This window comes from Dermochelys coriacea, chromosome 17, assembly GCF_009764565.3.
Source record: "Dermochelys coriacea isolate rDerCor1 chromosome 17, rDerCor1.pri.v4, whole genome shotgun sequence".
Lineage (NCBI taxonomy): Eukaryota > Metazoa > Chordata > Testudines > Dermochelyidae > Dermochelys > Dermochelys coriacea.
Genome location: NC_050084.1, coordinates 4,773,503 through 4,785,494, shown reverse-complemented (window position 1 = coordinate 4,785,494; position 11,992 = coordinate 4,773,503). Strand labels below are relative to the sequence as shown.

General features: G+C 44.3%; 1 protein-coding gene and 1 long non-coding RNA gene across 2 annotated transcripts in view; one reads left to right on the top strand and one right to left on the bottom strand.

Moving 5' to 3' along the window:
* Positions 1-1,278: 1,278 nt before the first annotated feature.
* Positions 1,279-11,992, bottom strand: part of DOC2B (double C2 domain beta) — a 129,623-nt gene continuing 118,909 nt past the window's right edge. Inside the window, exons 7-9 of the mRNA XM_038376239.2 lie at positions 5,287-5,368; positions 3,934-4,030; positions 1,279-2,742 (exon numbers count right to left, since the gene is read on the bottom strand). Coding sequence (XP_038232167.1) covers positions 2,606-2,742; positions 3,934-4,030; positions 5,287-5,368 — 316 coding nt within the window. The 3' untranslated portion in view covers positions 1,279-2,605. The remainder of the gene's footprint in view (positions 2,743-3,933; positions 4,031-5,286; positions 5,369-11,992) is intronic.
* LOC119844853 lies at positions 2,647-11,274 on the top strand. Its single transcript, XR_006276198.1, has 3 exons — positions 2,647-2,786; positions 9,466-9,623; positions 11,213-11,274. It is a non-coding gene; the product is annotated as an uncharacterized LOC119844853 (long non-coding RNA).

The window sequence follows — 11,992 nt, the reverse complement described above, 5'->3', positions numbered from 1 at the left end:
GATTGCACTCTCAGCAAATTTGCGGATGATACTAAACTGGGAGGAGTGGTAGATACGCTGGAGGGGAGGGATAGGATACAGAAGGACCTAGACAAATTGGAAGATTGGGCCAAAAGAAATCTAATGAGGTTCAATAAGGATAAGTGCAGGGTCCTGCACTTAGGATGGAAGAATCCAATGCACCGCTACAGACTAGGGACCGAATGGCTCGGCAGCAGTTCTGCGGAAAAGGACCTAGGGGTGACAGTGGACGAGAAGCTGGATATGAGTCAGCAGTGTGCCCTTGTTGCCAAGAAGGCCAATGGCATTTTGGGATGTATAAGTAGGGGCATAGCGAGCAGATCGAGGGACGTGATCGTTCCCCTCTATTCGACACTGGTGAGGCCTCATCTGGAGTACTGTGTCCAGTTTTGGGCCCCACACTACAAGAAGGATGTGGATAAATTGGAAAGAGTACAGCGAAGGGCAACAAAAATGATTAGGGGTCTAGAGCACATGACTTATGAGGAGAGGCTGAGGGAGCTGGGATTGTTTAGTCTGCAGAAGAGAAGAATGAGGGGGGATTTGATAGCTGCTTTCAACTACCTGAAAGGGGGTTTCAAAGAGGATGGCTCTAGACTGTTCTCAATGGTAGCAGATGACAGAACGAGGAGTAATGGTCTCAAGTTGCAATGGGGGGTTTAGATTGGATATTAGGAAAAACTTTTTCACTAAGAGGGTGGTGAAACACTGGAATGCGTTACCTAGGGAGGTGGTAGAATCTCCTTCCTTAGAGGTTTTTAAGGTCAGGCTTGACAAAGCCCTGGCTAGGATGATTTAACTGGGACTTGGTCCTGCTTTGAGCAGGGGGTTGGACTAGATGACCTTCTGGGGTCCCTTCCAACCCTGATATTCTATGATTCTATGATTCTATGAATGTAACTATGGACCTTTTCAATAATGCATGGGTTAAAGGCTTCTGAAAATTCTGACAACATGCAGCATTTTGCAGCAGTTAATTTAGCTCATTTGTGACTTCTTGTGACTTTTCTTGCAGAAAAACCTGTGAACTGTCTTGGACGAGGTTAGGAAAATGGAACAGTGTGGTTAATGAAAGAAAGAAAGGAAACTTTGATCCAGTGTATGGTGTGAGTGTGACAGAGTAGAGAATTTTGGTTTGGGAGCTATGTGTTTGGTAGTGGGAGAGATTCTAGAACCAGCTTTTTATTAAATTGGATCACTCTCAATAACTCAGACTTGCAGTTGTCACTTGCACATTCCACCAGGGATTGATTATGCTCCCACAAAACTACCAATGATGTCAGTAGGGCAAAATCAGGGTCTAAGTCTTTGGACACTGACTGAAGCCAGCCCAGATGCAAAGAACAGATTTCTAGAGAGGAATGCATAATTGGCCTACCTGGGGAGTTCTGGAGTTACATACACTGTTAAGAAGGCTGAATAAAGGAAGAGACAAAGCCAAATTCGCTGTCCCTAACACGTGTGCAATGCCCATTGGAGTCCATGAAGGTTGTGTGCATGTAATCAAAGGCAGAATTTGACCCATGTCACTTACTTTAGCATCAAGTCTGCCTCCTCTTGCCCTTCTAGCTGTTGGCAAGTCTTTGGGGGTTCTGCTCATTCTCACTAACCTGAATGAAAGGTCTGCACTAAAAGTAAAATCTGAAGGTAAGTTTCAGTGAAAAATAGTCCTGTTCAAACCAGCTGTGTAGTTGACAGGAAGAAAGGTAGATTCATGGTTTCCTAAAAATAGCAGCTGCATGGAAGTGCTAGTGTGAAGTCCCACTGTCTGTAATAGAGCAAGAGTAAGTGCTGGAATGGAATGGTCTGTTGATTTTCTGATCTTTCTTAAATATCAAAACTTCTCTTAGCAAATGTGAAGCCTTATATTATTCTGCTGCGGCTGCACGTGCCTACTGTATATAAGGAAGTATATATATATTGCCTTATATAGCTGCACAGCCCTTTTAGCATACTTGTATACTTCATATAGATTATCAGACAGGACAAGCATTACATTTCTGAAAGAAAAGCGAACAATCCTCATCGATTATTGGAGAAGATGATCACTTCAAACCGTGATGTTTAAGTGCATTTTGACTGTTCGGGCCCAAACCACAGAAACTGACAACCAGAAATGTGGCACAGTCGCCTTAGTAAAATAGTTTCATTTAATAATGCTTTTTGCTCATAGTAGCTACACAAACAAAAAGTGATCCATTCATTTTGCAAGGCAGCAAGAAGATAATTCAGTATATCAAATAGTTAGTAAATAAGTCACAATTCTAGTGCATGCAGCCATTTTTTCTTTCAATTGACTGTGTGTATGTGTGTGTTGGAGAGGGGGGCACTCAGAGACACCTGGGAGAAAACCCGAGGGGATCGCACCCACTGAACAGAGAAAATCAATTGTATCTTGTTCAGTGGTATTTCCCTGCAGTCTGACCATCAGTTGGAATTTACCAAGCCACTCTTTCTTGCTGACTTAGTATCCTTTTAAATGTAGTAAGTAAACTATAAGTCCAAAGGCATGAATTGTTCCTGGTTCTGGTTGTGAGAGAGCGAGAGCTGGGCTATCTTCAGGGTCCCGGGCCTGTCTTTAGGGTCAATCGCTGAGGATGGCCCCTGGCAGCTCATTCGTTAGCGTGTGCCAGCGCTCTATTTTCTTGTCCTTGTTTTTCAGGCAATCAAACCAGTGCTTCAGCCGTTCACCTTTGGCATTAATTCCTAACACTACTCCACCTTAGCACAGAGAGAGAGAGAGACAGTCAGCTCATTCCACAGAGGTAAGCCAAGCTGTGCCAGTAAAAACAGACAGAGAAGTCTGTTACTGACATTTGTTCAGCTATCCAGTGAGATATATGCAGTGTGACATTGCAAAGCTTTCCATGCTCCTTGGTAGCTATTGGAAACAGCTGTTTAGAGCAGCAAGTGGCAAGGGAGTCCTCACTCTGACACACAGGTACATTTTCTTCCTTTTAGTGTGGGTGGATGGGTGGCGGCTGCTAGCGGGCACAATCACTGGGTAGATGAAAGCTTCCTGGCTAGATTATCCTGGCCCCACTCACTTAGAGCTGGGCATGGAGGAAGGAGTACATCTTTCAAGCACTGCTAACGGGCTTGGCTCTGTCCCATGCTGCCTTTATGGTGCTGCCCCCATCCTCTGAGTTTAATACTCTCAACAATGTCAAATTACAAGTGATTTGTTTGTCTAATTTGTTGCTCTAGAAGTATCCATCTTGATTTAACAGGTCCCTTAGCGTGTGGGGAGGGGTTGGGCTAGAATCTGACCAAGAAATGGAAAGCCAGTTAAATCACATGCCAAAGTATTCTAGGCTCAGAGGAGCAAACATGGAAGCTGGATCAGCCTGTCCTTTTTTAAGGATGGCCCAGAGCGGGACTGCAAATGCCCCTCTCATTCCAAAGGCATAAGGAGGTAATGAATTCTCCTTGGCCATAAATCATTATGGCCACAAACAAAATGACCTCTAAATACTGCAAAGGTGGTTTGAAGCCTTTGCGTTCAACAAAGGCATATTAAGCCTCCTCTTTCACTCGTCTCTTCACTCAGTAGAAAAGGCTTTGAAAATCAAGGTGGATGGAGACAGGCTCATCCTACAGCAGAGTGGGAAGCCAGAGCTGAGTGTAAGGGCTTGTCTACATGAATGCTTAGTGCATGAGAATTACACCCGCCTGCCACACAAGTTCACTGGGGTACTTTAATCTACTCCCATTTCAAAGCAAGGTAGCAAAGTGCACAACAGAATTTATGTGTGCGGCAGCAGGGTCCATGTGGGCAGGCTAGTGTGCGCTAGATTTCTACCCCCGCTTGCCACAAGCTAAGTGGTCATACAGACAAGCCCTTAGTTGATTAACGTTAAAGGGCACATGCCCAAAGCAGCTTTAAACTTACTTCAAGAGCATCTTACTTACCAATAAAATCATTTGATTTTCCAATGTCATAATCCCACACAGTGACTTCTAAGGTCTTCTTTGCCAGGTCACCATGCTTTATTTCATAACAAAATTCCTGGTGGGGAGAAGAGACCAAATTCAGGAGGCAGCAGGTCATCTCCAAAACCCTAGCTATGCTAGCGCAGTGCAGTGCGGTGTGGTTTTACAGAGCATGCTCAATGCAGGATCAAAATGTTTCACAGGAAATGCTTGTAAGTTACAGCAACAAGGAAGGTTTGAAGTGCTATTTAATAGGACTGACTGAGTGGCTTGCAGAGCATGTCAGCCGGATGGAACAGAGGAGCGAGGGTTAGAAGCAGTTGGCTCTGAGGAGGGTTAGAAGCAGTTGGCTCTGAGGAGCTAGTGCATAAAGAATTGCATCTAATTACTGGGATCACTGCATATGTCCCTTGGTGTCATTTGTTTTTTGGGCCAGGAAAATTCTCATTTAACAATGACTAAACATATGCAAAGGGAGATGAATCATGAGCCAATGCTTATGCTCTGTGTCACGGGCGATTGAGGAGGAGAGGGCTTTAATTGTATATGACTAACACTCATTAGCCATTCTAGGTGGTCCTATCATGGAGAAACCTAGCAAGTGGTGCACAGCAAGGTTTCTTTTTCACCTGCATTAACAGAAATAGGTGAATGAGAGAAAGGATTATCTAGTGGTTAGTGCACAAGCCTGGGACTTGGGAGACCTGGGTTCAATTCCCTGCTCTACTATAACCTTCCTGAATGATCATGGGCAAGTCACTTAGGCCCTGACCCTGCTGTTAGACACCTAAATACCACTGAGGATCTGGGGCTCAGTTTCCAGCATGTAAAATGAAGATAGTAGCACTTCTCTACCTCACAGAAGTGAGGAGAATCAATCCATTAAAGATGGTTAGGTGCTTGGAGGTGATGGTGATGGAGGTGGGGCCATAGAAGTACCAAAGCAGATAAAGCAAATCCTGTGCACCCTGCTGCACCAGCATGAGCCAGGCTAGATAACTACCCTCATCCTCACTGAGCTCTTGTGAAAAATACAACTGCATAAACCAGACTTGTGTCCATTTCCATAACTGAGATGGGGATAAGGTGCCTCTACACCAGACCCACTGTGGGGTGGCAGATGCAAGGATCCCAGCCAGGAGTGCCAGAGAAGGGTGTTTATTCACTGCTCAGATTGCAATAGAAGTATTTAGTAAGGCAAGCAGAGGCAGAATATGATTGGATGTCCCGCAGCAGGATGTGATTTATAGACTTATCCTCTTGATGTGTGAGGCACTCATGAGAGAGAGCAGCATTTTAGCAGCTATCAAATACAGTGTGGTGCAAAAGTACCTCATTGAATTCAGGATTTAGTGTTTTCTTTTTCACTGCTGTCTTGTGCTTTGATTTCTTGTCCTCATCTGGTTTCAAGTAGCTGTAATTATAATAAAGATCTTGGTCAGAACACACAGCCATCTAGCTGACTGTCAGAATCTCTCTCTCTCTTTTTTTTTTTTTTTTTTTTTTTTTTTTTTTTACAAGTTTGACCTAAGTTGTTCCCACAATCAGTTGAATTGTATTCCCAGCTTTGCTGGTGACTCACTGTGTGACCACAGGTAAACTTCTTGCCTGCCTTGAGCTATGGCTTCCTGTTTTGTAAAACGGTGGTATTATTTCTTACCTACCGTCGTTAACGTTCTTTGAGATCCTTGAGTGAAAGTCATTGCAGCAGTGGAAAGTAGTACATTGGCCTCTGGTGTTAAAAAGAGGCACTGCTTCAACTCACGCTGAGCAGCTGTTTGCTCTAATAAATTTGTTAGTCTCTAAGGTGCCACCGGTACTCCTTTTCTTTTTGCGAATACAGACTAACACGGCTGCTACTCTATACACCTTGTCATAGTGCAATGGTTATACCACACTCCAGTCCCTAGAGGCCACTAGAACTGCATGCACTGCACAAGTGTGCTCTGAATAATTCCTGCCTCCAGAAATGCTGGCTTAAATCCTAGTTAGCCATGCATCAAAGCCTCTAAAGTAGAGTACCAGTCCACGTCCAATGGCACAAATCTAGATCCTTGCTGAGATACAAAGAACATTTATGAATGAGAGAGAATTAGACATCAGTACTGCCATCCCCAAGCATTCAAAAATCTTGAGTTGGGTTCCCAGAGTCCCAGTTCAGTGATCTGTCCTGCTGCCTTCTAAAGGTCTTGGTGCCTTCTAAAGAAATACTAACTTTAAAAAAACCCACATTTTTGCCTGAACCATTTTTTACCTACTAATGTTACAAGCGTCATCTCAACTCAAAGAGGGTAGCAGGAACAAATATACTGAACAGCACTTTGCATGTAGCCAATTTGCCCTGCTGTTTACGTGTGTGTTTCACACAGCAAAGAAAAATAAAATCATACGAGAAGAAGGCATTGAGCCTGAAATCTTCTAAGATTCACAAAGAGTTAACCGTAGTTAAAGTTGACACTGTGCCTTTAAAAATCAGTTCTGTTTTCCTCTCATGTTTTCTGTATCTCACTCAGATTTAGGATTTATGCATGAAAACAGCATCCTTTTCTAACGGCTCCTGCTTCTTAGTCATGCCCTGAAGCCATAATCTACTGTTTGTGTTAGCACAATAGGCAACTGCCAAAATGACTGTGTTGTAACAAACAGGGACTTATGTTACTTTGGAGAATATGCAGCCAAAGCTGATGCACACTTAAAAAAAAATGCAAAGATTTATTTTTATGAAAAACACTCCATTCATAAAAAGCAGAAAACATATTGCATGGAAATGTGATTGATTGCTGTGTTAACACCATTACCAAAGCAACACTTGAAGATGGCATCAAATTCAAAGAATAAATCTAACGTTGCAAACTTTCTTCTCAGTGACTGGAACGTAAAGTGTGGACAGAGATTGTCACCTGGCCAGGAAGTGCACCTTGCTGGTGGCTTTCACCACCTAACACAAAAAGTGAAAGCAGTGCCTGGCAAATATTCTGCAATACCAAAACTCGAGGCAGATCACGAGGAAGCAGATTCATTCCTGTTCCTACCTGTTGCTCATTCAAAGTAAGCACTCAGAATAAACAGGGTGCTAATATGGCACTTGGACTCAGATGTTGCAGTTGTGTGACCAAGATATTGCTCTATTCTCATGGTAGATGAATTCTATTTCAAAACTGGGGTTGGCCAAAAGAAGAGCTTCATTCCCATGCCTAGAGTGGCGTTGGAGCTGGGACTGGCCATGTGTCTCATGGTGCCAACTCTTACTCTGTCAGGGGATGTGACTATTTCAGCTTTCAGTGGCATGGGAAAAAAAGAGATGGTTGAAGACAGCAGCTGAGCACCCAGAGAAGTGTCTGGAGACAGAGTTTAAAGCTCTTCTTCCGCTGCCCTCTCCCTTCCCACCCCCCAACCAGGAAAAGTGTGGGGGGAGGGGAGCTCCAGAATGCCTCTCACATGCACACATTTGGATACCCCAACACCCAGGCTCAGGACTTTGTGTTTATGCATGCAGTGAGGCTGCTTGTTCTCAGTTCCCTGGCGTGGTCTCAGTGCTTGTGGCAGTCACAAAGCATGCCCATTTTCAGCTCTTTTGGTCTTATTAAGTTGTTTGTAATATGAAATGAGCATGCCCACTCTCAGCAACTCCTCTCCTCTGGTCTCAGGGCTCTATGCCTATGACATGCCCATTCTCAGTTCCCTTACAGTCACTGTGCTATGGACCAAGTAGACTTGGTCTTAGCGCTGTGGCCCAGATCCACAAAGGGACTTAGAGATGGCTATGCTGAATATTGCCACACCTCACTTTTAGATGCCCAGAAAAATCACTAGAGCAACAACAGGCTCCCCAAAGACTGAGTTAGGCACTTAGGCTCCCTCTTCACTGAAGGGGGAGAGATAGTGACCCAAGAACAGGACCCACAAAAGCCAGCGCTCTAGGCAGGGAACTGTCTGAGCTAGCCACTGGGAGACGCTGAGAGGGGTGGGTACTAAGTCCTGCCTTTCACAGAGGTTAGTGCCTGTGAGCCACACAGGATCCCCTCTCCTGGAGGCAGGTGACTGTGGGGCCTAAACTGTTTCTTGTGAGAGAGTTAGGCAGCTGCCTAACACCCCCAACCAACTGAGGAGAGAGGGGGAAGGAGCCAGAGGCCTTCTTGTAAACTACCACAGTGGTTTGGATACTTGCCTAGGATGTGGTTCAATTCCCCAGCTCGCTTCCTGAGGTGGAATTTGAATAGACTTCTGCTATTTTTCAAGTGAGTTTCCTAATCAGCTAAGGGATGTTGTGGTGTGGGTTGCTCCTCTTCTCTTGCTGAAGCTGTTCTACTGTAATTAATTAATTGGGGGATGGGCTAGACTGATGGTGGGGGCCCCCCTTCTTGCCTGTTGGAGCTGTTCCACTTTACTTAAGTAGCGTTTGGGCCAGCCAAAGAGTTAGAAACACTCTCTAGTCCAGTAGTTGAGGACTTGCCTAGGAGTTGGGGGATTCTGGTTCAAATCCTAGTTCTGCCTGTAAAAGGGATTTGCAGTGGGATTCTCTGCCTTCCAGGGAACTTCTCAGTGAGGTGGGAACTCCGTGTGAATCTCCTGGCTTTCTTTGGAGGACGTTTGTCCCAGAGAAGGTGAGACTGTTTGAACAGGGACGTCCTGCTCTGAAGTTGCGTGGGAGGTGGGTGAGTACTCAGACCAGTGCTGTTCAACATGTTAATAAATTATCTATAAAAAGGGTAAACGATGAGGTTGCAAAATCTGCAGATGATACAAAATTACTCAAGATAGTCAAGTCCAAAGCAGAACTGTTTTGATTACATAGTTGCATCATCAGTTGTATTTAGCTCTCTGCCAATTTTGGTCAAAATTAGACTAAGTTTCTACAAGCTATGGCCCTTTATATGATTTTTTTTGTTATTGATTGGATGCCCAATAACATTTAAACATCCAGTGGTATAGAAAGACTTCACCACTTGCAGCATCTCCATCCATGCTGGGGATGACCATCAGATACGTGTCTAACATGATAGCTATGAAATGTTTCTAGCTGATGGGTTACCCCTAAGTGCCCAAAATGTGTACAGGCTGGTAGAATAGACTCAGCTCACACAGTTAGATCAGTAATATCACCCTAAATGAAGCCAAAGGCCATTTGAAATTAAGTATATCCAAACCTGCTCTAAAATGGGTTAATGCCATGATCATCCTCTGCTGAAAAGGAGGAGGGTCATTACATAGCTCTGAGACCCTGGCCATACCTGCAGCGTGTTCTCACATCACCATGGGCATTGGCAGCCAGCAGCCTTTTGAATATTTTGTATGAAAACAGTCCAAAAGGTGAGTGGCTCTTTCTGGATTCAAACCAGCTAAGAGCTAACAGTGAAATTTTCAAGGCCTGATTTTCAAAGGGACCGAACAACAGCAGTTCCCAGAACTCCAAGGAGACAACCAGGTGCTTCCCCACAACCAAATTTGCATTGGATAGTAAAATACACAGGAGTATAGCAGCCCCCTTTAATGCCATGGCACCTTTTACAGGGGCGTGGAGCAGGAGTCACACCCACGACTGGCACAGGTGACCCACAGCAGACAGCAAGTGAAGAGTTGTGTGCATCCTAGCTAAGGAGCAGGGTATGGCCCCTCCTGTGCAAATGCTTTCATCTGGTTTCCAGTCCACACTCTGCTTGCTGCTACAGGTATGCAGCCGACAGGGATAGGAAATGGCATAAATATACCTTTAGCCTGGGGGTGTGGGCATTTTTGTCAGACCCCTTTATCTTCAGGCCATACAATTCTATCAATAGGAGCATTGTTTTGGGTGTCACATCACTTTAAAACAGTTCTTTGGGTCTTCCAATAACAGAAGTGTGTTTCGGGGAGGGAGAGCCCGCCCTCTGATGGTAATCGGCACATGGGTGCTAGCCAGAGCATGGCTATCCCAGCACGCATGGCTATGCCAGCACTTGTCAGCAGAAATTCAGTGACCGAACTCCACAGTGGAATCTAAAGTTAAGCCAAGTTATCAGTGGTTCCCAGTTCCTACACTCTTACAGCCTGTGCCCAGCTGATAAGAGGCAACATACAATCTGAGAAGCCCCAGCAGGGCAATAGATCAGTCAGGCACTAATCAAGTTGTACTTGAAAGGGGAGGTCAAATCACATTCAGAAAGATACAGATTTAAAACTCAAATAGAACCCAAATTGGACTGCAAAGGCTGCCACTTCCCCCATGATTTACTAGGAAGGCTACCAAAGCTGAGGGCTGTTTTCCCCATGTGCTGTATTTATATCCTGACTCCTATTCCAAAGGAGTAAGCAGCAGCACACAAATATTGCATGGCACCCAGACAATATTTTAATATTGGGTTGCTCTATACCATGCACATATTTCCACTGCTCCATTTACTACGCAGGGAAAGAACTCTGTTTCTCTGGATGCTAGAAACTCTGGATCCGAGTCTTCATACAATAGTTTTATATTTTAGGAAGCTCCTTGGAATCTCATTTTCTCAAGCCTGATCTACACAAGAAAGGGCTTACGGTACAGATATACTGATACAGCTATACTGGCCAATTCTCCTAGTGGAGAGACAGCTTATAGCAGCTAAAGAGTTATTTTGCTGGTTTTACCTATACCAGTTCCACAAATGAAATAAAATATTCTGGCAAAAGGCCATTTTTGCTGGTATAACAGTCTACACTGGGAGTTTTGCTGTGCATAGCTATGTTGGCTAGGGAAGTGATTTTTTCACACTCCCAGCTGACATGGCAATGCTGGCAAAACTTTTAAGTGTAGATCAGGCCTAAGACTGGCATTTTCAAGAGACAGTGCTAAGGCGGAGGAAGGGAGTTTTCAAAAGAGTACATGTTATTTAGAAGTAAGGGCTTGTCTAAAACAAAATGTAGGACTGGAAGAGACCTCAATAGATCATCTCGTCCAGTCCCCTGCACTCAAGGCAGAACTATGTAATAGCTAGACCATTCCTGACAGGTGAGTGTCTAACCTGTTCTTTAAAATCTCCAATGATGGAGATGCCACAACCTCCCTAGGCAATTTATTCCGGTGTTTAATCACCCTGACAGGAAGTTTTTCCCATTGTCCAACTTAAAAGTCCCTTGCTGCAATTTAAGCCCATTGTTTCTTGTCCTATTCTCAGAGGCTAACAAGAACAATTTTTCACCCTCCTCCTTGTAACAACCTTGTATGTACTTGAAAACTGTTATGTCCCCCCTTAGTCTTCTCTTCTCCAGACTAAAACCGAATTTTTTCAACCTCTCCTCATAGGTCATGTTTTCTAGACCTTTAATCATTTTTCTTGCTCTTCTCTGGACTTTCACCAATTTGTCTCTTCTGAAATGTGGCACCCAGAACTGGACACAATGACATGAGGCCTTATCAGCACAGAGTAGAGCGGAAGAATCACTTCTCATTCTTGCTTACAACACTCCTGCTGATACATCTAGGTGAAAAGTCAGCCAAAGGGCATTTCAGGTATCCTGGATCAAAGTACATTTTTAGAGGAACAAAATCTTGCAGCCTAGCATGTTTATCAGTTAGAGACTGGAAGGTAAAACTTCACGGAAATAAATCTACTCTGTCCTGCTGGAATCTGCCCTGAGGAATGAGGAAGCCAGCTAAATCACATGCCACTGACTTATGAAATTGGCATCTCTGCTCTACACGCTCTCCTTTAATTGTTTGTAGTTGTCACAGCTGGAAAGGGCTTGGCAAGGACAGCCACCGTGAGAATGGCATGGCTATTACACAGGAAAACAAGACAGTCTGCAAGTGAGACACCAATTAAGTAGGGAGCAGGGAGTGCACTGATCTCCCTTTGGTGAAGAAATGACACATTGTTACTTGAGTGGGATCACACTCAGAAGAGAGTGAGATGTAGACTTGATGATGCACTAAACATGTGAAAGCCCTTTGCAGTGGGTTTGGAGTGAGGTGTGGGTGCACACACACAATACACTCACCCTACCTCCTCTCCAGAAAGTGCTGAAATAAATGCTGAGTCAACACGTCTTAATTCTCTTAGTTATAACAGAGAAGACTTGGTTT